The 25590-nt window shown below is 31.4% G+C and overlaps 1 protein-coding gene across 2 annotated transcripts in view; it reads right to left on the bottom strand.

The window, feature by feature from the left end:
- LOC123267418 (TSC22 domain family protein 1) overlaps positions 1 to 25590 on the bottom strand; it is an 80381-nt gene that overhangs the window by 7692 nt on the left and 47099 nt on the right. The window contains exons 2-4 of one of the 2 annotated variants that reach the window (XM_044732038.1): positions 17358 to 17637; positions 3932 to 4031; positions 1650 to 1672 (exon numbers count right to left, since the gene is read on the bottom strand). In XM_044732038.1, the coding sequence (XP_044587973.1) occupies positions 1650 to 1672; positions 3932 to 4031; positions 17358 to 17637 (403 nt within the window). Of the gene's footprint in view, positions 1 to 1649; positions 1673 to 3931; positions 4035 to 17357; positions 17638 to 25590 lie in introns of both variants that reach the window. The other variant, XM_044732037.1, reaches the window with a different exon arrangement.

Here is a 25590-nt window from a genome sequence, read left to right as displayed (position 1 = left end):
CTTTCATTATGGCAACTAATTAAACGCCAATCGATCCTTCGAGCCTCATGTCTTCAATTGCCGGTCATTTTCTTCTTTTCTCTCTCAGTCTCTCTGGAACCAACTTGACTTTTATTTAAACTGCTGAGCCAACAACGCCACGATGGCGACACTAAACGACGGCGCCGATATCCGGATGTTGTTGCTTTATTCGTGACACCCCTTCACCAACGAAGTTACTGCGCTCGGGGTTCTGTTACGTGAATGAGAACTTTAGCTTCTACTAATTTTCTATCATCTTTAGTTATTTAATTCGTTTAATTGTCTAGCAGTTTAGGTTTAGTTTTATTTAAGAGAAAGAATTTTAATCTGATAAAAAGAATAAAGTTGATTCAAGGTAAAAAGTCTTGAATTAAGAAAATTATTTTTATAATTTTGAATCAAGCAGATAAGTTTTTGAATTGACTTGTGTTTTCAAGTTTTATTTATTCAAGGATTCGTCTACTTTATTTATGATAAAGAATGAGTTTAATGTTTAAGATTTTTCTCTTGAATTAAGTTTATTTTTTTATCAATAAAGTAAGAATCATTTTTAAAAATTTAATTGTTTTAAATTAAGCAAAAAAATTAACTTGAACCATGAAAATTTTTTTATCTCCACAGCTTTTCTGACAACAAAATCATTTAAAATGATTTTTAGCTTTTAATCTGTCAGTTACTAAAATAATTTTTAAATTTTTTTCAACAAATTTTAACCTTATATAGTTGATCATAAATTTTACGGAGACTACCAAAAACTAAATTGATTTTTTTCGTAATTTTTACTTAAAATTCATTAAATATACTGATCGTTAAATTTTTAAATTATTAGATAGAAAATATTTTGTAAAATTTACTATATCACTTGTAAAATTCCTAAACTAATAGATAAAAATTATTCCATGAATTTGTTATAATAATATTGTGATATATTATGACAAAACTTTTATGAAAATTGAGAATAAAACTCTGAACAGTTGTAGTTTAAATTCAAATACTGAGTAGAATAATTTCAATTTAATGAATAAAAACTTATTTAAAAAGTATACATATTTTATTATTGTATTTTCCCACCAAAAAATAAAGCAAACACAATTATTTTTTATAACTTGGTTACATTTTATTAACAAAATTATTTGGAGCGTCAAACTTGAACTTTTGTGCTGAGGACTCACTTAAACTAATGATTTATTTATTTTGGTTTTAGGGTAAACTTCCCAAAGCACTCGAGGCAACCAGCAACAAGGAACCCGCAACCCGTCCTTGTTTCGTAATTTCGTATAGTAGTCGGTTGTCCGTTTAGTTCCCCACCCCGTTACTTTTACCAACGGATACTGATGTAGCTTTTGGTTTAATAGTCTATATACACACAAGTAATCCGAGCCGTTAAAGCACAGACATTCTACTATACAGCGTCGACGAAGAATGCTTTTGTTATAAGCGTGTATGTCTCAAGATAGCAATCGGATCTTTATCGGTAGTTATATGAGAGATCGGGGACGTTAGTTAATTGGGAATTAAGGAGAGAGCGAGGGATTATCGACTCTACACTAAAAGTTTACCGATGTATATATGTATGTATGTATAGAAAGAAAGATGATATGAGTGTGTTAATAGTTATTAGTTGTTACCTCGGCCTCCGGCGCTCTTCATCCTGAAAAATACAAATTATTTTATCATTAGATATGTTATTTTTTATTTTTATCAACATTAGTGCATATAAATTCATCATAACGAGAGAAAGTTTGAAAATTTCATTGTTCTACTTAATCGCAAATATTTAGGGTTAATTAACAGTTAATGTGACCATTATTATTATTATTCTTATTATTATTATTAAAAATTAAAAATAATAATTATTCGTTAAATTTATTATTATTATAAATAAATAAAAAGAATTTTCATATGCAAGGATAAGATTCAGATAATTATATCCGCATGTATTCCAACAAATTTTCTCCTATTAAATAATAATGTATTCATTCGAGGATAAAAGAGTTATCAGATGCCTGATTAATACTTTCACTGTTATAAATTACGCAAATATGACTTTTATGGGATAATGTCATGATAATCAATTGATCTATTAAACGTATACATTATATAATTATAAAATACATGTTTTTGATAAGAGCTGCAAAGGCGTAGCCGACTTTATCGCATTAAAATATTAAATTAAGTAATTTAATTCTTGCACAGGAAATAAAATAAAATTCATGAATGAATGAATGATAATTCAGGGCCCGAAATTTTCTCGTGAGAAAATATTCAAATTTAGAACACGTATCTCGGTGACGAAATAAAAAAAAACTCTAATCTGAAATTTGATATTTTAACATTCAAGAACTAAACGAGGTATTGAAAATTTCATTCTTACTTTCCAGAGATTAGATCTTTGAAGAAAAAGATAAAAGTCAACCGTTGAATTAAGTTACCTAGTATTACAATTTTTGTAGCATCAGCAGTAAATTAAGAAATATAAAATCTAAAACAATTTTGTTAAAATAATTAAATTATTTAAATTCTTTAGAAATTTACAGAAATTGTCTCTCACTTTGTAATTTATATCCTATTCACGTTTTTTTTTCTATTTTCAAAATTTTTTTCCTCAAATTCTGCTTAGTACTATTTATTAGTACATAGTATTATTTATTCAATAATTTTAAATAAATTAAAACATACATTTTTAAACTCCAAATTGTTCAATCGTTTATGATGATTTTATATATAGTTATCTTCTCGGTCACCTGAATTTTTGACAAAAAAAATTAGGAAAACGGTTGACCCTGAAGGGCATTACTGCAACTTCCCGCCAATTCTATACCTAAACGCTTGAAATTTCACTTATGACGTTTTAGAGCTCTTCGAGCTCATAAATACAATTTGTGTATTATTTTGAGCTCTCCAAGCTCAAAAAAATAGCTTTTGTATGCTTTTGAGCTCTTCGAGCTCAAAAGTTTGATAGAAGTTTGATAAAACACTATTTTTTAAATTTTCAAATCGCAATAACTTTTGAATGAATGAACCGATTTTCACGCGGTTGGTGGCATTCGACGCAGTTTTTTAAGCTTCATGAAAAACTTTTAAGTTTATATTGATAGAGCGGAAAACTTCGGAGTAATTCCGAAAAAATACTTTTTTTGGTTTTCTTTCGTCAACGATAACTCACGAACGAATCAACCGATTTTGACCGGACTGGCGGCGATCGACGTGGTTTTTTGATTTTAAGAGCTGATTAGTTTTTGGAATTGATCGGTAAAGCCGTTTAAAAGTTATTCCAAAAAAACCAGTTTTTAAAAAATTTTTTTTGTAGTTTTTTTGCGATTTCTCAAAATCTACCGGTCCGAATCGTTCCAAAGAATAAATAAAATCTAAGTTTGGTCAAGCCCTTTCGAATGGCACCAACCGCGATCAAATCGGTCAAGCCGTTCAAAAGATATAAGAGGTTTACACACACACACACACACACACACACACACACACACACACACACACACACACACACACACACACACACACATACAGACATACATACAGACATATACAGACACCATCGCGGAAATAGTCAGTGAAGCTTCCTAGGACCTCGAAACGTCGAGATTCGATGAAAACTCGATTTTCGTAAGACGGGGTGAAAACATTAACTTCCCGATTTTTGAAAATCTTCGATTTTCCTAGCGGGAAGTTAAAAATAATATTAAGATTTTTTAATTATTATATAAATTAATCAAAAATATAATTCAAAACAAATAATTTTGATAAAATATAAATAAATTCGCCGTAAAATGCAATAATTAAAAAAAAAAGTTTTTAAAAATGTTAATTTTCCAATTTTTCATGTCAAAAAAATCAGATGACTGAAACAAAAAAATAACTTTAACATTAAATAATTAATAATAAATAATTAGCTTACCTTCGACAGTGAAGAAGCGTTACCATGATGACAGCTCCGATCGCCGCGGATATGAGGGACACAATTATCAGCGTAAGAACCCATCCAAACTCTCCAGGGGCTTCTGGAATCAACAATATTAATTAGACATTCCCAGAGGATTCATTTAATTTTGATTATTTACACAACTCAAAACAATAAATAACAGTGATAATAAATAAGACAGGTGGGTTAATAAATCTTGGATATATCTTGCATTAAATATTAAATGTTGGTACGTATATTTATATTTATAATTATCATACAAGCATCAAGTGGCAATAACAAGTCCGAGAGCGGAAGTGTCCATGGTTCTTCACATCATGCTTAGAGACTCAGGTAGTTTGCTCCGCGAGTGGTTCTCGGCTAATTGCGATCAGTATAAGAAAGGCACAATAAGAAGAACAGAAACAAGAGTAAGAGTAGAATAAGAATAAAAATAAAAATAAAAGCAAAAGTAAAAAACAAAAGCTGCCCTGAAAGAGAGAAAGAACCACAGTACGGTTGATGCAGCCACCCACGTATTTGATTCTTGATACAAGCCACGGCATGGCTAATTATCCCGAACCACGAATTGCCGAGAACGCACCAGCGCACCACCCACCGCCTCCACTATTTCTTTCATCTCGTCCTCATACTTTCATTTGCTTTAGCCTCCTTAGCCTTGTTTTATTCGTTTGCACCCCACAGAGACGAATCAGCTCCAAGTCCAAGAGCAGCTCCAACTTCGGCCCTAGTCATCAACGAGGATCCGGGAGAATAACTAACACGTGTGTAGTCAAAAAATTCCGATCACCAGAGAAGAAGAGCTGCTTTTTGACAATGACAGGAGTTTAATCACCGAACCCCTCCCGGCTGTCTCAAGGATAATCTAGATTCGATTCGACAGCCAGAAGTAACCATAAACGATTAACAGATAATTGACAAAGGATTTTATCGACCGATATCATCCCAACGAGACGTTTGAATTATTATTTTATTAATATTAATGTTAATGTTAGTCTGAGCAAGAACTCTCGCAGCTCATCGTCTGTCCGGAGTTATTTGCTCATTCCTCGGATAAGTCATCAGAGTGACGTTGATATAATCCAACTTAGCAGCGTGCAGTGATAGGACTTATCGATCATCTTTTGATCTCAATTTTGCACGAAAAAAAAAATCACCAAGAAGAATGTTTTCTTGAAAGCTTCACTCTTGCTTCGAAAAGAATGATGGAATGGACTGAAAGTTGATGTTCGTGTTAATGGTGAATCGAGTTTTGGTCGACATACCGTCTACTCGCAATTGCCTCATTTTCAGACTCTTTTGGTACTTGCAAAAATTTATCCGTGTGGGTGTTTTAAGTATCTATTGCAATATTATGATAAAAATTATTACTAAAAAAAAAATTTTTGCTTGTAAATTTTACTCTTAAGCAAAGTATTCAGTTCTTGAGTCAAAAAGTTCACTTTTGGATAATTAAATTAAAATTCTTTGAAAATCAGAAAGTTAACCAGACGAATTTTACTTATACGAAGTAGGGTAGGGCGGGGCTAGTTGATCACTTTTTGGTTCGACCTTCCATAACTTTAAGACGATGTATCGGATTTAATCAAGTCATATACTGTTAGGTTCGTAATTTAGTCTTCTTCAAAAGGTCTAGCGACACAAAAACGATCCGAGTTCAAATTTTCAAGTTATTCCCGGAAATACGCGAGCGCTCCAAATTGCTCAACGTGCCCCACTAGTGAGGCTAGTTGAGCATGGGTATGAGGCTAGTTGTGCAATGGCTAAAATAGACGGAATGTATTAATTATAATTATGTTATATATTTATTAATATAATATCAATATGAGTTAATTTAATTTTTACACATTATATTAAATCGTCACATGTACAAATCAATTGATAATTATTAATTTAGTAAAGAAAAATTTCATTTTTCAATATTGAAAATCTAGTAGGGCTGATTTAACACGTAGTCAGCGCCTTGCTCAACTAGCCCCAATTGAGGCAACAAAATAAAAGTTAGGTTATAAAAGAATCATAAGAATTAAAAATAAACAATCATATGTAATCAAAAGGGCAAACATTAAGTCATATTTTAATACTTTCATGATCACGAAATAGCATTTTCAAGCGAGTGTAGGAGAAAAATTCTAAAGACCTGTTTTTTTTTTTTTTTTTTTTGACGCAAAAAAAAAGAAAACGTTTTGTCAATTAGTCTAAACATCGGACGGCAGTTGACTTTCGCGCGATGTGTTCTTCTCTCGTAACCCTTTCTTTTCACCATTTACACTTTTGTTGTAAGTTGCTTAGTTTTCGAGATATTTCGATTGCACAACTTGCCCCTACGATCAACTAGCCCCGCCCTACCCTACTTTGATGTTTTGAAAGAAGATACTCGTATACTTCATCCAAGAATTTTTTGAGGATTAAAATACAAAAAAGAATTACAACCAAAAAATTGTCCTATTTTTGTTATTTTCTGTATCAAAAAGTTTTTAATACTTTTGAAAATTTTTTAAAATGAAATTTCGTATTAGGAATAGGACCTAAAATATAAAGTTCTTGAAAGAAAACTAAATTATTTTTAGTTGAAAAGAATTGTTGGTGGTTGAAGAAGTTTTTATCGATTGAAGATAATGTACTCTTGAATCAAGTGACAGTAGTTATCGATCGACGGTATAGATCTTTTGAGCCAAGAAGTTAACAGCCAAGACAAAGAAACTCTTGAAACAAAACAACCGATTGTTTTCAAAATAATTTTGGTCGTGGTTAAAATAATGTTTCTTTTAACTTTAATATGTCGATAAATCATTTCTCAGTTCTCGATAGAATGTTATGTAAGTACATATATATTTGATATAATGTAACATGTAACATTTAACAAGTTATTTGTATTGTGATGATTATTGACCTGGAGGCAATAATGTATCGGGTATATTATTCGGTACGCAGTGTGAAAATACTAGTAGGTAACACGCTCCTCGGACACGGTTGACCAGTAGGTAACTACGTGTCAAAAACCTGATTGTCTCGTTGGATCCGCTGTCTGCCCGGATAATAAATTACAAATTTCCATTAGACATTTGGGACGCGGACTGTGAATATACAATATACTACGAGGACTGGTACAGCCAACACGCTTCCTGGTTAAGCTATAGGCATTATATTATACTATAATACTATCGTATAGGTAGGTATTTTTTATAGACGGACCAGTGTAAGTTTAAGAGGTGGAAAAATATCCGTTTGTTCGTCCAGAGTTGAGATTTTAATCTGTTGAGAACGGAGGATCGTTAATAATCCGCGTCTTAGCCTCTAAAACGCTAACGCTTATAACTGTTACCTCTTTAGTCTTTCGACGTTAGTCTTTAGTCTTTGGTAAATATATTTTAGGTTCTTAGATGGTTGACCTCGTAATTTATTGGGTACACCACTAAATCTAAGGATAAAAATTATTTGTCAAAGTTTCGAGATTAATTTACTGTAGAACATCGGTAGTTTTAATCCACCTTTTCATTTTTATTTATGGCTTCTGATTCTTGATCTTTAATTAGTTTTAAATATTTTGTCACTTTAATTCCTAATTAAATTTTAGTGGCTGTTTTAATTGGATAGTCGTCAGCATTTTTAAGTTTGACTTTAATGTTCAATTCTTTTTAAGGAAAGAAATAAATTGATGGGATCTTTTATAGTGAAGTTAATTTCCTGCAAAAAAAGTCCTTTACGATTTTTTATACAGGAAATTGGATTCAAACATTTATGTTCAATTTTACGATACTTAAAAAATTTACATGTTAAGAATTTAAAATACACTGTGTAAATTTTTGTAAAATATTGACTAAAAAAAATAAAAAACTATTTAAAAAAATTTTATTGTTTCAAATTGTTCTCAAGTTAAATTTTCGATTTCGAGTTGAATTAATCAATTTTTCCGAGTTTAAATAAATTAGAAAATTGGTTTAAAAATCAAATTTTTTAAAATCATTTTCTTAGTCCAAGATTTTTTTCTTAAATCAATATAATTTTTTTATCAGTTCAAAAGTTCTTTCGTTATTTTATACACTGGCCTTGGGCTCATAACCTGTTGAAGTTTACAAAACTCTGATAAAACGATTAACTTGATTCAACAGAAAAAAATCTTGAACGAAAAAAATCATTTTTAAGAATTTTTGTATCTTTAATCACTCAGAAAAAAAATGGTTCTGAGTAAATTTTACTTGATGCAAAAAAATTTTTGATTGATTCAAAATGATAAAACTTTCTAAAATTATGCTCTTAATTTCAGATTTATCTTCTTTAATCAAGTTAACTTTTTTATCAGAACAAAAGACTGTAAGTGAAAATAAAATAAGTATTGATTAGAATTATAAGTTAATTTACTATGATACAAATAATAGTCATTTTTAATCTAGTAATGTTAGGCCTAATTGTTACAGTTTTTTTAAATATTTAATTTATTTTTTTTTTTTTTTAATAAAAATTAGTGATTTTTGTTAATATTTAATAAAAAATATACTCGACTAACAATTAATTTAAAAATTTATAAATTGAATAAAAAATTTTTCATTCAATTACAACGATACTTTATATAAAACTGAATGATAAGACATAAATATTATAACTCACGCAAACTTTTCATAACTAACTCCATAAATAAAATACAACCAAAGATTATTAGATCCTTAATTTTTTTCCTGAAAACGATAAATAAAACTCCGGGAAGCAAAGAAGTAGGTAAATTTTTCCACCTAAGCGTATTCATGCCCCGGTTGGCTTAATGAAGCAACAATTTGCTGTATGCCCACAGACTAAACCTAAGATTTTATCAGGGTTATAAATATAACTCGTTACACACCAGATACAAAGCCAAATAAAATAAAACCAGACGACAAAATAAATTCCCGGCTAATCTAACATGAACAAAAGTGTTTTATTTAGTTGTCGTACTATATGAAGTAGACTTTCTCAACGCGACCCGATTTTGCTGGTTGAGCTCATACGCGTGTCCTGATCTAGCGCTCAATCGGTTAGAAATTCCTACTTGCATTGCCGGAAATTGGTCTCATTCTCATTCTAATTTCTCTGGCGGTTATTTTTTTATCAACTTTTTTTTACCATTTAAGTTTTAGCCAGGCCGTAATCTCTCATCAGGTATCAACTAAGCTAGTTAAGTCTGCGAATAATTTATCAACAACTCCTACTGTACTATGTATAAATATACAATGTACACCAGCACCTGCGTTTACGTTTACATTTATTTACCCAATTAACGGGTTGATTTAAGACACATTAATTATCCCTTCTCGCCTTCGGCAATTACCAAAAAAATACTAAATTAATCCCGAAGGATTTATCGCGATTAAGATAAATATAATTATTATTATCGCGACAAATGAAATTACTCGCGTGTTATTCCAGCTCGAATTGATAATACCTTAGATCGTGTAATAAGTCTACATAAATATAAATATCAATATATATATACATATAAATTTATATCTAGATATATAAAAGTAGTATAGCTGTTAATAGTTTTCCATGTCGCTGTCTCTCGGTCCACTACACCAGAAGGACTTGTCGGGATTTAGTCACCAGCAGCGACGAGTCAATCGTTGTCTGGCACGCGATAGAAAACCGGCTTTATAGAAAATATATATCTCTGCCCTGCTGTGTCCCAGTGGTGGTTTAGTGTCCCATGGTTCTCCTCCTATCGGCCTCCGCTCACCCGTCCCATACTCAAACTAAAGTCATAAGATCCTCTTACGTCTTTAAACTCTAAGTTATACAGAAAAAAGATATCTTGGCTCAAGAACAATATTCTTGCCCATAGAAAATTTTGAGCACGACGTTATCTTGATTTAAGAAAATTATTTTCTTAATGTAGAACATTTTGATTCAAAAGCTTTAAATAATTGAGTAAGGTTTAATTATTTTTCAATAAATATTTGTTTACTTTTTCATTTAAACATAAAATATTTTAGACTAAAAAATTAAATCTCTCAAAATAAGAGCTATATTTATTGGTCCAAAACTAAATAATTCAACTTGAGAGTTCGCTTACGCTATGATTGCTAAGTGTTATTACTCTTTCTTAAGAGCGCAGTCCTAAAGTACGCACTCTATGGATGTAGTTTACATTATTTTTAGTTTGTCAAAAAATTAATATTCTCAAGTCTCTTACATTGATGTTCTTGAATTAAGTGATTGCTTGCTGAGCTTAGAATATAATTTCTTAAATTTTCAAGTCCTCTGTACGTTTGAAAGAAAATGTCTCTTAGTTTAATTTAAAAATGAATTGTTTTCCAATCAAAAGTTATTTTTTTAATACAATTAAAAAAAAAATAACAACTTAAAATTATATTTTTATTTTTTTGGAAAAAATTCTTGAATTAAGAAAAAGAGCTTCTTTTGCGAAAAAGCAAATTTTTGAAGACCAAAAAAATGTTATTTGCTCAAGTTAACTTTTTTTGTCTGTGTAAAATAAAATAAAATAAAAAATATTGATCGTGATTAGATTTAGATTCCATGCTGGATAAATTGAAGCTTAAGAATTGATGTGTTATCGAACGATTGAGGATTGAGACAAAAAATGATAACTAATATATATGTATATATATATAATTTAGTTAAGGTACACAGAAGAAGATGGAGGCATAGAGCGGTAGAGCGGGCGGTAGATCTATCACCGGTGATCTAGAGATCAGTTATCCGTCATTCGATCTACCGATTGTTGAACTGTAGATGTACTGTCGAGGTTTGAGGTGTGGTTCCACAGGTAAGTTATAGTTTAAGTTGTAACATGTGAGCCTTAGACCAAGTGTTTAGGTTCCTTGTACATGTGTGTACTGTCTTTTTATAATACCAATACAGTGGTGTTAATATAAATTCTAACCCGATATTACTGGATATTATGAGGAGCCGTTTAAAATAGTTCCGACTGAGCCGAGCAGATATTATTAATCTTTTTTTTTTTCACCAGAGCTATGTAATCTCCTGGTACAATCGCCCGGTAATTGGCTGACGATTACAGTGAAAGTACACACGCTGTCTATCATTTTTTATTGCAACATTTTTACAAGGGTCCAACAGCCATATGGTTGGTTTAATTATGGTATTAGGTATCAAATTATCAAGGTAGTTAACGTGTGCATCAATGTATGTAATAGGAGGAGATCGCGGTTAGAAGAGTTTGAAAATTGATATTAGGACAAATTTTCAAATTTTAAATCGGAGCTGTGGAGATGATTAAAATTGCCCTTTAATTCACGGATTTCTCACGAAGATTGGAGGGTCGTATTTAGAGGGTAAATTTGACTTCTATTTTTCAGTTTAGACTTTAATTTAGTCTCTACAATGTATAACATTAAGGGAAACCACCAGTGTGAGCTCTACAAAAAAAAAATAATTTTCGAGAATTTTTAATAGCAAAACAATTGCAGCGATTGTTTTGAAATTTTCAGGCCACATACAAATTTTTTGAAAAAAAATATTCAATTAGAAAATATTTCTTATACAGTGACCCAGAATAGAAAAAAAATTGAAATGAAAAAAAATGGCGGAGCTTTGAAAAAAAATTCTAAATTTCGCTAAAAACTGTGATGTTTTTTGGCCTATCAAAATTACACTTTCTATGCAATCAAAAAACTGGAGGGCCATTGTATACATTGAAAAAAAAATTAACTTGATTTGAGAGAAAAATTCTTGAACCAAGAAAATAATTTTGAAGAGTTTCGTTGTCTTAAATCAAGACGAAAAATTCTTGAATCAAGTAAAATTTCCTTAAATCAAGAAAAATTTATTAGTTCAAGAATTTTTATGCTCAAATCAAGATTAAGTTCTTCAAAATTATTTACTTGATTCAAGTACATTTTTTTTCAGTGCAGAGAATTGTTATCAAGTTAGAACGGTGGGAAATTTGAAAAATTTAGTTTTGATAAAAACGTGTTCAAAGATTAAATTAAGTATCTTTCTGACGGACAAAAAGCTTCTTTAAAACGTTGTTGTGCAAAAACTGTTCAAATAACATCCTTCGAAATTTTAGTATATTATTTTTAGGAGTATCCATTATCAAGAATAAAAAAATATTGATTTTATTGGAAATTTCACAGTAGTAGTGCCCCTCAACCAATTGAAAGTTATTTTGAATTATTTTATAGAAATTTTATATTTATTTTATTCAATGTTGCAATGTTGTAATGTTGTAAATAATAATAATACAATCCCAAGTACAACTAATAAGCAGAACTTGTACTTTTACTGTTTAAAACTCAATTTAAAAGAATCGGCCCCAAAAACGAGGAAACACGACGAGTTTCAGTTTTTAAGTCTGAAAAGGCGCAAAAAAATTTGCTCTCGTGTCTGACATCTTATCTGAGATTTGCCGACGCTTGTATATCGTTACAGAAACACACTCCAGGCGAGGGCTAAAAAATAAACCAATAAAGAATAAATATAAAAAAATGAACCAAAGTAGAGTCTGAAAAGCAGAAGCACCAGCAGCAGAAGTAGCAGCAGCATCGGAACGTAGTAACGAGCTCTCTTCCACCTTTTATCTCCTCGTTATTATTTCTTCTCCTTATTGCGCCACCGTCTCTCCTCGCTGGGCACTCTGCCACCGTGTACATTTATTTTTTTTAACACCTCGTTTTCGTGGCCGGTGTAAACGAGATCGGGAAACATGTACCCCGAGATTGAATACATAGACTATTTCTTTTTTCTTCACCTTCCCCGGACACACACTCTCTCTCTCTCTCCTTTCTTAAAATAAATATAAATAAAGTACAAAGGTGGGCTTCGCAACAGAAAAATAATCAACACCAAGATCTTTTGAACTGCGCGGATTTATCGCCCGCAAGAACAAATCGAGATGAGAAACCTCAAGAGCACAACTATATATATGTATATGTATAATATTATGTTATATTATATGTTAGAGTAGGGCCTTTACTCAGCATCCTCAAAGCACACGTGCGTGAACCTCACTCACGGATGTGCGATTGCGTGAGCCAAAGAGATGCTACTGCACTGATAGCTAACTTATAACATACAACCAAAAACACACTTGTACCCCTTTCTCTTTACTTAAAATATAAATCTTTGATAACAATACCAAATTTTCTTTCAAGCTCACGACTCAAAACTCTGAGCAATTTTTATCAGAGTACATAATTTAAATTAGAATAAAAATTCTTAAAAATTGCATATTTCATTTACTAAAAAAAAATGTAATTTTAAATGATGTATTAATTTATAGAATTGCTACTGTTATTTCTAAAAATTTTTTAATGTCTATCCCACTGATTTAGATCAATTTATTTTCCTTTTCAATTTTGATTACTTTGAAAGAACGAGCAGAGGTATATAATCAAAGTCCGAGATGATCCTTTAAAGATTGGAATCCCGTTAAGCACCGTATAGCAAATCTGCAGCTTTCCACAACACACAACGCACATTTCCCTTAATATATATCATGTGCGCTGTTTTCTGCACATTTTGCGAGATGAGAAGGCGCTCCTTAGTATACGAGGTGTGATCGCGTAATTATTCTGGTAAGAGCGAGTGAGAACTGACGCGATGATTGCTACGTTCTCGCCTCGAGGATCTACAACATCAACCCTATACTATACTTGCATCCTCTCGTTCCTCCTTTCGATCATTTTTTACTCTTATAATTTATTTTATTCTTTCTTTATATCCTCCTTATTTTATTTCAGTCACCAATCAGCAATTTTCTCATTTATGACACGAAGACTTCATTTGCAAAACTTGATCCAGTTTTTATATACATATGTGTTTAAATGTACATACTTTATTTGTCAAAGGATAATGATAATTATAATTATGGCAATGAAAGTTTGAGAAATCCACGCCTTACTCCATTTTTACTTCATGTTTTTTAAAGTAATTGTGATTCCAAGCCATGAAAATTTTTCTGTTGTTTGACGGGAACAAATTTGTTAGTTTAGTTTAACGAGTTTTTATCACACAAAATAAATTTTTTTTAAGTTCCAGAATTATTCTTTATTGAATTATTTGTTAGATGATGTAAAAATTGTTTTGGTTTCGTGAACTAACAAGAGTATAACAATGAAAGTAATCTCAGCGAGAAAACGAAAAAAATCTATCGATCTTAGAGCACTCTGATACTTTCGCTCTATGAGTTGTGCAAAACTTATCGAGAACAGAGAACCTTCATACGCTTTAGCGTTTTGAAGCGTGTAAAATCAACAAGAACAAAAATAGCAATAAAAAATAACAGCGATGAGGAAATTTCGCCATTTTGGAGTTACACATGAGATCCCAGATGAACAGATGCATTGAAAAGTGGTTGCAGTGGTTGGAGTATTTATTTCTCCTCTTTTTTTTCTTGTTCATGTTCATCTTCGCGTAAGTATGTACTACCTATAGTGTGTAGTGTAGTGTAATGTAATGCTCCGATGCAAAACGGAAAAATAAGAGAAGCAAAGAGGTAGAGGTAGAATAAATGTACAAAGAAGTAAAGAAGGCGTGAGGTAAAAAATTGTAGGGAGGGGCTGCGAACAAACGGAAACCCTTGCCAACGTATTTTGGATCGCCGGCCATGTTGCCTGGAAGTTTCTTCATTGGTTGATACACCGGATGTTGCACCCCACTCGTCAATCCTTCTGTTTGTATTTGAAACGCCTGTTTTATATAACGATACCTATGCTCCTATTGTTTTTTTATTTTGTCTGCTGGATAATATTCTGAAGGATCTAAACCCATTAATTTATACATAGATCGGTGTATTTAGTTATGTCTCTATTCGTGTCCGCAGTCTCTATTTTATTATCATCCGAGTAAAAACAGAATTCCGCCGCACCACCGCTGCACGGCTATTTAAGCGCCGCACCACCGCTGCACTACAGCCGTGACAATTTTGATTATTTTACAAGTTCTATTAAGTCCGTGACTTAAAGTCCGCCGTGACAAGTAAAGAATTTATCTATTCGCCGAACTACCGCCGCACTAGCGCCGTGACAAGTAAATAAATTTCTATTAGCCGCACCACCGCTGCACCATCGCTGCACCCGGGTAAAAATAAAATTATTAATTTTTACGAAAAAATAATAAATTTCGTTCGACCGCCGCACCACCGCTGCACCACCGCCGCACCATACTGCTGTTTGATGGTATATACATTGAAATAAAATATTTGTTGATCATTCAAATAGCTTAACTAAATTTTTTTAGTTAACTATGGCTTGCAGCGCAGTAGGCAATGTTCGAGACTTCCATGCAGACGATCCAGGTTCAAATCCCATCACAGTTCAATTTTTAAAATTCTTTCAGAGTATTTCGACAGGCGTACCGCTTCTGTGCAACCCGAGGACGAAATTAAAAATCTACATCAACAATACGACTAAAAAAATCAATAATTTCGCGGTGCTTTGGCCTGATTAAAAAAAATTTTTTTTTTTTAATATTAGGCATTTGATTAAAAGGAGGTTGATCAATAGGTCTTACATTAAGATTTCTAGTCACATTATTTATTAATTAATTATTGCGTGATAAATTAATTGATACCATTTTTTGTGAAATTGTAGGTATGATTTAGCATTGGTGCGGCGGTGGTGCAGCGGTGGTGCGACGATGCTAGGGGGAGTAAATTTTTAGCGTGCGGCAAAATAGTCCGCCAAACGGCGGTCGTGCAGCGGTATGGTGCGGCGGTGGTGCGGCGGTCGAACGAAATTTATTATTTTTCCGTTAAAAATAATAATTTCATTTTTACTCGGGCAGACACCAATACAACGCCATACCATAAGTAACAATTATAATTAGAATAATTATAATGATAATGACAACGGCTATTATTCGTGATCGGTATCTGTATTTTGATTTATCATTTTCTCAGCTACTTATTCACGGGCTGTCTCACGGGTTTATTCATTATTATTTTTGTGGGTTGTTGTTGTTATTATTATTAGTGTGGATATTACCGAGGAGATTGATGAAGACATTAAAGACAATGTGTTTTTCACTGTAATTACCGCGTGGCGGTATTATGAATTTTAACGCCGGGATCGTTTTGTTTAATGTTTAATGTTCAATGTTGTGATATGGAGGTGTTTTGTTATTAACGAAAATAAATGGGATTTTTCAGGGGCCTTTAATATTTATGAATTTCTTGTGGGAATTTAATTAAAAAGAGATTAATTATCTCGAGAGTTTCAAATCTGAATAATAATAACGGAGGTTGATATCGATGCCAGGGTCTTTAATTATTGTTGTAAAGTTTCGGGCTATCGATTTTGTTGTGTGGGAACAAAGAAATAATTAATCTGCTGATGAATTGTTTTTTGTAAAATTTTAAGCTAATGACTATTTAAAGTGCTCGAGCGCTAAATATTGAGTTTAAAAACAAAGGCAATTATGTTTTATCTAGTTGATTTATTTCATTTAGGAGCGATATAAAATTTTAGTTCTAAAAATTTTCAAGTTAAAAATTGATTAGAATTGTTTCATTTTCTAAAATATGGTGTTAAAATTGAAAAAATAATAACTTATTTTTGATTTTTATATAAAAAAAAAAATTAATAAAAGAAATAAAAAATTTTCTGATTTTTTCAAAATTTGGAAAAAAAAATATTTTAATTTTTAGTTTATAGTGTAAATTTTAATAGTTAGAAGCTCTGAACAAAAAATTGAAAAATTTATCATTAAAAAAAATATTTTCACAAGCTTTAAAAAGTAAATTGTAATTTATAAAAATTTTACTTTAGACTAATTTTCCAAGTTTCTTGTTTGAAACATCGAATTCTTAAAATTTACACTATAAAAAAATAAATTTTTCTGTCAATTTTTAATTTAAAAAAATTAATTTTTTTATTGATCAGTATTATAATTTTTTTCAACAAATAAAATTAAGTAAAAAAAAAAAAATTAGCAAAATAATTATAATAAAATTAAAAGTTATTTAGAATTTTTTAATAAATAAATTGACAAAAAAATTCTACATGTAGAAATTGTCAAAAAATTTTAATGCAGTTTTTAAAAATAATTTTTCACGGCTAAAAATAGTGAACAAAAAACAGGTAATTTATAAAAAATTGAACTATTTAAAGACTTCCGAATGACTCTTAAAATTGATAAAAAAATTAAGAGTACTTATCATCAGAATTTACTAAACAAATGAACATAAATATTATTTTCTATAAAACAACTCCCGACACTAAATACAAGCCTCATAAAAATGAAAACACATTGCTCTCTTAAGATAAAGAAACTAAAGCAGAAGTTAAAGCCAAAGACAGGCTCTTGATATCCCATAAAAAAGGAGATTGATAATTTCCGTTGTAGCCTCTCACTCTTATGTTATTCCTTCCTGCAATCAGCAATCAGGAATCCGCATTCGACTTATATTAACTCAAAGCCAGAAACAGACATAATTGAATCAACTTACCGAGAGTACCATCCAGAGAAAAAGAGGAATGCCTGTCATTTCTGAGGGCCCAGGTACACAAATCGCAGGTGGTAAGTCCATCGGTAGCAATCCTTTCTTCGGGAAGAAACGGCGGCCTAGGAGGCGGCGGAACGAAACTCCCTATCACAGCCCAGAGTGAATCGACGTCATTATTAGTGTAATAGAGCAACTCTTCCTCAGCAACTCCGGCAAACCAGTCCATGTCATTTGCGCTGGGACTGACTGGTGGGCTTGGCGTTGACGTGCTTGCCACTGTCATCTGCAACATGTCAAAACCTTGGATGTTAAACATCATGTCATTTACAAACACACATTTAATACATTAATATATATTAATACATTTGCATCGCCAGTTGCTACTCGATGAAAGTTACGAGTAGTATTATTCAAAGGTTTTAATAAATTTACACAGACAAGAAAGGTTAGCTTATACCAAGAACATTTTGGTCTTCAAAAATTTATTTTTGGGCTAAAGAGGCTTTTTTTAATTCAAGAATTTTTTTTAAATCAATTGTATTGAAAAAATTGAATTATGGAAATAACTTTTGATTAGAAAACCATTTATTTATAAATTAAGCCAAAAGATATTTTTACTGAAACGTACAGGACTTGAAAATTTAAATAATTATTCTTTAAACTTAGCAAACTTGAGGCGGCGTTGCTGTCATATTGTCTAAAGCCGAGAATATCATCTTCTTGAGTTGAATTATTTAGTTTAGGAGAGATTTTATTTCTTAGTCCGAAATATTTTATGTTTTAATGAAAAAACAAAAAAATATTTAATGAAAAATAATTAAACTTCACTCAATTATTTAAAACTTTTGAATCAAGATGTTCAAACCAAGAAAATAATTTTCTTGAATGAAGATATTCCTCGATTTCCTTAAAATTTTCTGTATATAAAAAATATACTGTTCTTGAGTTTTATATATAAAGATATGTTTTTTTTCTGTGTGAAAGGTTTTAATAAATTTATATAACTAAAATCTGTACACACATAAGTAATCCAAAGCAAACGCATGTATCTTATTTCTCAAGCTGCAGCTTGCCAAGCTGTTTGTTTAAACAAATACACATAAATGCCAGATATTTTATTTAAAATCAACTAAATGTTTCAATAAACACACGAGCTGGGGAATGAAAGATTTAAGTCAGTGACTTAAAAGTCAACACATTTTTCGACTCTTCAGCGACTACCATTCTTATATTCTTGCGATGCCATCCGGTCCTGAACAAACAAATGCGCCTAATGGAGCCGGATAGGTCAAAGGCCCGTGTCTCTTTGCCTGCTGGTGGATCTGTCTTCTTTAACTCGGAAAATGGTGAATGGTAGATGGTTGGCAAACAGAACAGATTATCATTGAGAATAAGGAGGCTGGAATCGAGGGTTACGTGTATGTTTTTTTTAGAGCTTACTGGTCTTTGATGACTGCTGGGGACTTAGTGATATTAAGATGTTATGTATTTTATATGGAAAAATTTTTTTCATTTAACGGATGTCAGATTTGAACCATTTTATTGCATAGTGGATTTTAGCTCTATTTTGTAATGTGAATATAAAATTTTTCGAAGTTTGAGGAAATATCGATTTTTTGATAACAGAGTTTTATTTTTGATGTTATAATGTGACATTTTTATAAATAATTTACTAGACATAGATCAAAAACAGAAAAAAGTAGAATATAGTATATTACATACCTAGGCCAGTAAAATAAGAAAAGTCTCAGATCACATGTAATTGTAGGCCGAGGCGAAGCCGAGGTTGACAAACATATGATCTGAGGCTTTCTTATTTACTGGCCAAGGTGTGTATACTATTTTTCTGCTCGACGTAGCCGGAATGTGGCAACTTTGTTTAGCGCAGCGGCCAGAAAGTTGCCACTTTCCGGCCGGAGGGCAGAAAAGAAGTTTTATAAGTTTTTGATAATTAGGTGTGTAAAAATGTTTAAATTTTTAGTGAGGGAATAAACTTTTTCAATAAAAAATAAAATTATTGATTTAAGTCACAAATTTTCGGTAATTATTGAGAAATAGAGTGCTGCCTATTTTTGGCTATAAAAAATAATAGTATATTACACTACAAGGGCTCTCAAACTTTCTGTCCGTGTGGTGTATACTATTTTTCTTTATTTTCGGCCGAAAGTACGCTGACTTACAAATCAATTAACGTTACAGTTAAATGTTCTTAGTATGTTGTCGATGCCCGCCCGACATTTGCGGCACGAGCGAAGCGAGTGCGGCTGGTCGGGGGCGGGCATCGACTTCATCTAAATAGACAAAAATAATAGTAACTTTTTAAAATTAAATTAATTCAATTGAATAGTCTTATTTTTATTAATTTTTGATTACTCAAATACATTAAAATCATTAATTTTGTCAGAATTTTAATTATTTCGAGTAATTTGTCAACTATTTTTAATTAATTATTGCATATTTTCTTTTTCATCACAACTATTACCAGTACATGAACTATAAGAATTATAAAAATTATTAATAATGAATGAAAAAAAATGATTCAATATTATTTGATCTTCCCATTTGACATGTTCGTCAATAAAAATATTAATGAAAATTTATTATTAAGATATTTAATTTTTTGGAACAAAAGAAAAATTTTCTCAAGACAAGAAAATTTACTTCTGTCAAGAACTTAATTTTTTGGAACAAGAGAGAAATTTTCTCAAAACAAGAAAATTCTCTTGATTTAAATAAATTGTCTTGGATCAAGACACGTATTTCTTGAAGCAAGGGAATTAATTTTGTTGGAATAAGTGAAATTTCTTGTGTCAAGAAAATAATTAGGAAAAAAAATATTTTCTTGGTTCAAGTGAACCTTTCTTTCTGTGTAAATATTTATCTGCAGACTTTTTAGGTAACGTATCTGTTCTTATAATTAGATTAGCTTCCGTATCGAAATTCCTTAAAATTTCCTTTTGATGATGATAACGCATTCATTTTTTAAAATTTTTATTATTTTTCACTCGATATAATTTTTTAGATTATAAATTTCAACACACAACGACATAAGAACCCACAAAAGCAATTTTAAGGTTAGGCCTGAGTGCACAATAAACCGCGTCAGCTCTGGTGAATACTTTTTTTTCGCTGCCTCGTACATCAATTCAGTGCACAACTAGTTTCTTCCAGCGCACTAGAGCAGCGCGCATGCGCGCCCCTACCAAAGCATAAATGTCGGTCTTTCTGATTCCCAACAGAAGTAGCAAGTACGTGTTTTCGGCCGTGAATAAAGAAATAGTATATTACACTATTAGGGCAAAAAGTTTGAGATTTCTGCACTGCGTGCCATGATGCCCGAGGCGTAGCCGAGGGCATCACGGCGCGGAGTTCAGATCTCTCAAACTTCTGCCCGTGTAGAGTATACTATTTTTCTTTATAGCCGGTCGAAAGTACGTAAAATAATTAATGTACTGCATCGAAAAAAAATTGATGCCTGCCCCCGACATTTGCGGCACGAGCGAAGCGAGTGCTGCTGGCCGGGGGGCAGGCATCAAATAAAAAAAAATTAATGTAAAATCAAATAAAAAATAATTAACAAACATTTTTTTTTTTTAATTTTTAAATTAAATAAAACTGAAATTTCTTGAATTCAACAAACATAATAAAGATTATTCTCGATTAAAAATAAAAAAAAAAAAAAAAAAACGAGCATATTATCTGAAAATTAACAATAATTAATAAAAATTAAATTAAATAGTTGTTACTGCGTACATTTTTCTAAATAATTCATTAATTAAATAAAGTTGATCCATTTTACACACGTCACTGTCAAACTGAATCTTAGTACAGTACAACCTGGTTATAAGTTATACATCGGATGATCTACTCACTCTTACGGCAGTTATATCTCTATCTATATATGAAGTATTTCATGTAAGTAGAAGAAAGAAAGAAATATAACCAAGTTGTATTGTACCATCAATCGTAAATGATCAGCTTAAACAAAACATAGTTAGTAACAAATGACTAATGTCAGTCGCGGTAACGAAAGCATTTTATGCTCCCGCTGTTATAGAGGGCGAATGTGTAGCTTTACCAATGCACGAATCTTTAACTTTCAGCCTTGAAATAGGTGCAAAAGATGCGTACTTTCGACCGAGGTATAAAGAAATAGTATATTACACACCTAGGGAAGTAAAGTAAGAAATGTCTCAGATCACATGTAATTGTCGGCCGAGGCGAAGCCGAGGTTGACAAACATGTGATCTGAGGCTTTCTTTTTTACTTCCCGTGGAGTGTATACTATTTTTTTGCTCGACGAAGGCAGAAAGCGGCAACTTCGTTTAGCGCAGCGGGCCGAAAGTTGACGCTTTCTGCCCGTCGAGCAAAAAAAAATTTTATTGAATATTTCATTTTTTGGAGCATTTGAGACTATAAATTGGTTGATTGTTAAAATTCAAAATTTAACTTATAAGTTTTTAAAATTCTAATGAAATAATTTTCTCTGATTTAAAAAGATGTTTTTTTTTTTATTGAACATTGTTAAAAGTAGAACAAGTTTAATAAAAACATTTTGAAAACAATTAAATTGAAAAATTCATTTTTACAAATTCTTATTATCATTATCGTAAAATAAAATTATAAAAAAAACAGATGACCATGAAATTGAAGAACTGAAAAATTACCGAAATTAGTTAATTCGTCGATTTTTTCCAGATAATTATCATATATTTATTGAAATTTATTATTTAACAATAATTTCCACTACTAAAAAACATATCAAGCCAATCAACTTTTTTCCCTGGATTCTTAAAATTCCCCTGTACGCAACTTGAATTAAGAATGAAAGGACACGGAAAAGTGATATTGCTCTTGAATAGCAAAGAAGAGTCCAACTCATCCTCGTAATATCCAGTGTAATGAGAGATTATGTATGAAATTCGCTTCGTCACCGGCACGAGGAAGAGAAAATCGAAAAGAAGAAGGCGATACCAACAACAAGGTTTAATTACGCTGATATCATGGTAATTAAGCTGGTCAATGCCACGCATTGTAAGATCAACATTAACAGTACAGTTCACAGTGAATATCTTGTACTTGTAGTACAGGGTCCTTTCTTAAATTTTTAAACTCGGCCTCGTTTAGCTGTAAGGTGCCTGGACCGACGCTACAAAGGATCCTCTGGTGGTTAAAATCCTCGGGTGAATCGTGGATTGTGAAGAAACTCTCTTCACATAATACTCACTACAGTGTACCAATAAAAACGGATAACTCGCCAGTCACCAGAGCCAACTTTTTTCATCATATTATATTAATATATATATATATATATATATATATATATATATATATATTATTATTATTATTATTATTATATTATATTACATTAATACAACTAAACAGTAATGTAAGTGTATAATGTTAAGACTTAAGCGACGTGACATAAACACTCGGACAATTTAATCCATTATCGTCCCATAAAATCTCCCAGCTGTCAAGATAATTAACAATTTTAAAAACAAGTTGTATAGATTGACCGCTCAATTCGCAATTAAACACTGTTTATTTTATTATGCACACTATACACAACCTCAAGATCAAAAGCTGGCGGCTTTATCACCACCGAAGATATAATACAGAGTTATTATTATTATTTATTTACTTCCAACAAAGTTTTTTAAAAACCGAGAAGACAAGAGTTCATTAAATTAAGTTAATTACAAAGGCCGTTATTGTTAACATTACATTATACCCACAATGATATCCTTAATCGTCAACACGCTTTATTCTTCGGCATTAGTCATCTTACTTTCTCATAGTAGTGTTATGTGTGGTAGTGTAATGTTTAATCCACGATATAATACTCATATACTTATACTGTCGAACAGGAGAAGAAGAAGAAAAGAGGGAGAGAGAGGATACTTTACTTGCTAAAGAAGAATTTCGCTTAATATTTACTCAAGTGAAGCTACATACTCCACACAAGAAACCATTAAAACCTGCTAAGATGCCAAGATTACAAAAGTTTTAGTTGCGTGGGAGACTATTTGTTTAAGATGTACAACTTTTATTTTTTATCATGGGATGTTTTCTGTTTTCTTCTTAGTTTTAGTTACTTCTCATTCTTAAACTTTTTGTCTTCTTTCATTGCTTCTTTAGTCACCGAACATATTTTACTTGAGTACATATTGAATTATTACTCATATTTTTGTAAACAATATTAATGTAAGAAGCATATTATTGCAAAGAAGAAAACAGTTTTGTAATTTCAATAAGATTTTTTGTCTATTTTGTTTATAAAAGAAGAATAGAATTATCTTGTACAAAAGTTTTTAAAAGAGATGGTAAAAAGTTTAGATTTTTATAAATTAATCGTTTTTTTGTGGAATATTATTTTCTTTTAAAGTTCGAGAAAAGTTCCCACGGAGTTAAAAACTATTTTTGCTGATCATTCTGGTGTAAAACACTGAAATACCCTGGATATGATACTATCTACTAATGTTATCTTTATCTTCCGATCTCTTCCCTCCAATAATACAGATTATAGTTATAACGTTATAAGTCATATGTCATAATTATAGTTCAATTTGAAATAGAAGTACAACAGTTTTCACCCTTTTTATATCGAGTCATAATATTGTATCAAACAGCTGGCTTCGTTAAATAAATAAAGAGGTTTTAATAATTGTGATTAAGATATTATTACCCTCTATTTCAAAATTTGAGAACAAAAAAAAATTACATTATTATTATTATTTATATTATTGAGAGAATAAGCAAAATTTTGTGGCCAGTGTATTTATATGATAAAATGGGTTTTTATGGTTAAATTTGGTATCGTTGGAAAAGTCTTAATCTGGAGTTGTGCCTTTTCATGGTTCCATATCATTCTCACCAATAGTCAATTTATGATGATAAGTATTTAGGCTGCATTCAAAAATACTCTATCTCTAGATACATAATTAAAAAATGACCCTGTATCTCGTAAACTATTGTTAGTTTTAAAGATATAAGCTCATCTCGATGTTACACTCATCAAAACCTTTGATTTAAGTACCCACATCAATTTTTCGTACTCTCTAAATTTGAAACAGTGAAATTCCACTGATTCATTTTAAGAGAGTATACTTATATTTATTATATATATATGCATATATGAAAAATATATCAAAATCCATGTGGGTACTCAAATGTAAGCTCTTGATGAGTATAACATCAGGATGAGCTTATATCTTTAAAAACGTCAATAGTTAAAAAAGTACAGTGCAATTTAACAAAAGTCATTATTTAATAAGGCAAAATTTTATTTATTTATAGTTCACAAGTTACGGCAGTCACGTAGTGACTGCAAGGTTGCTAGTTATTATTATTATTATTTTATTCGTACATTGTAATACAAAGAACTAATTGGAGTCGAATATAGCCCATAAAATGAATTTTTTCTTCGAAATGAAACATTGAATTTTTTGACCGTTCGGCAAATAAAATAAAACATTTAAGGATAAACATTTTGACACAGATGAGTGACGTTAAATTACCGAAATAAATTTTCCGTGAGGACTTGGAAGGATTTGACAGGTCTTCAAACACTATCACCGAAACGAGTTGACCTGGCGAGTTAAGCCTAGCACTTTTATTTATGCGTCAGCGTAAACATTATTGCCAGATGAGAGTACTCGCCCAAACCAGCTAAGCAGACAACGGACCATCAGAAATAAAAGTTAAAGCTATCCGTTTTATTTGTACGTCTGTTAATCTTATTTTATCCCTCAACTCTCAACTCGCGTTCTAAGGAGAGTCCCGAGGGTGAATAAGAGCCGTCTTTTCAAATTTTTAAGGACAGGCCAGGCCAGAGGACTTTGATTTGCAACGTCTAGTCGATGAGAAATAACGACGAGGTTGCTTTCTCTTGTTTGGTTTGTTCCTTACTTACCCCGTCGTTATCCCGTAGGGTAGTCGCCACTCTCGGCATCGTTATAATTATTACGTGTTGGCGTTTACGAGGCTCTCAGACTTTCGCGCATCCGATGCATGGCTCCGATCTTTTTTTTTATTTTTCATTTTCTCGGTCTTGCTTCATTCTTCATACACCTCTTCTTCCTTCTCTCCTTATCCTCATCCTTATTCTTATTTTTATTATTTTTTTATCCTCATTTCAATCCTCTTTTTATTCCACGTGATCCAGCCTATCATCATCCTTGACTCCATGTCGAACAGTCCGAATTATTCCTCTGAAGAATAACGGCCTGACATT

Source organism: Cotesia glomerata, linkage group LG6, assembly GCF_020080835.1.
Source record: "Cotesia glomerata isolate CgM1 linkage group LG6, MPM_Cglom_v2.3, whole genome shotgun sequence".
In the NCBI taxonomy this organism is placed as follows: domain Eukaryota; kingdom Metazoa; phylum Arthropoda; class Insecta; order Hymenoptera; family Braconidae; genus Cotesia; species Cotesia glomerata.
The sequence above is the reverse complement of the archived record's forward strand: the minus strand, read 5'-3'. Positions and strand labels throughout refer to the sequence as shown.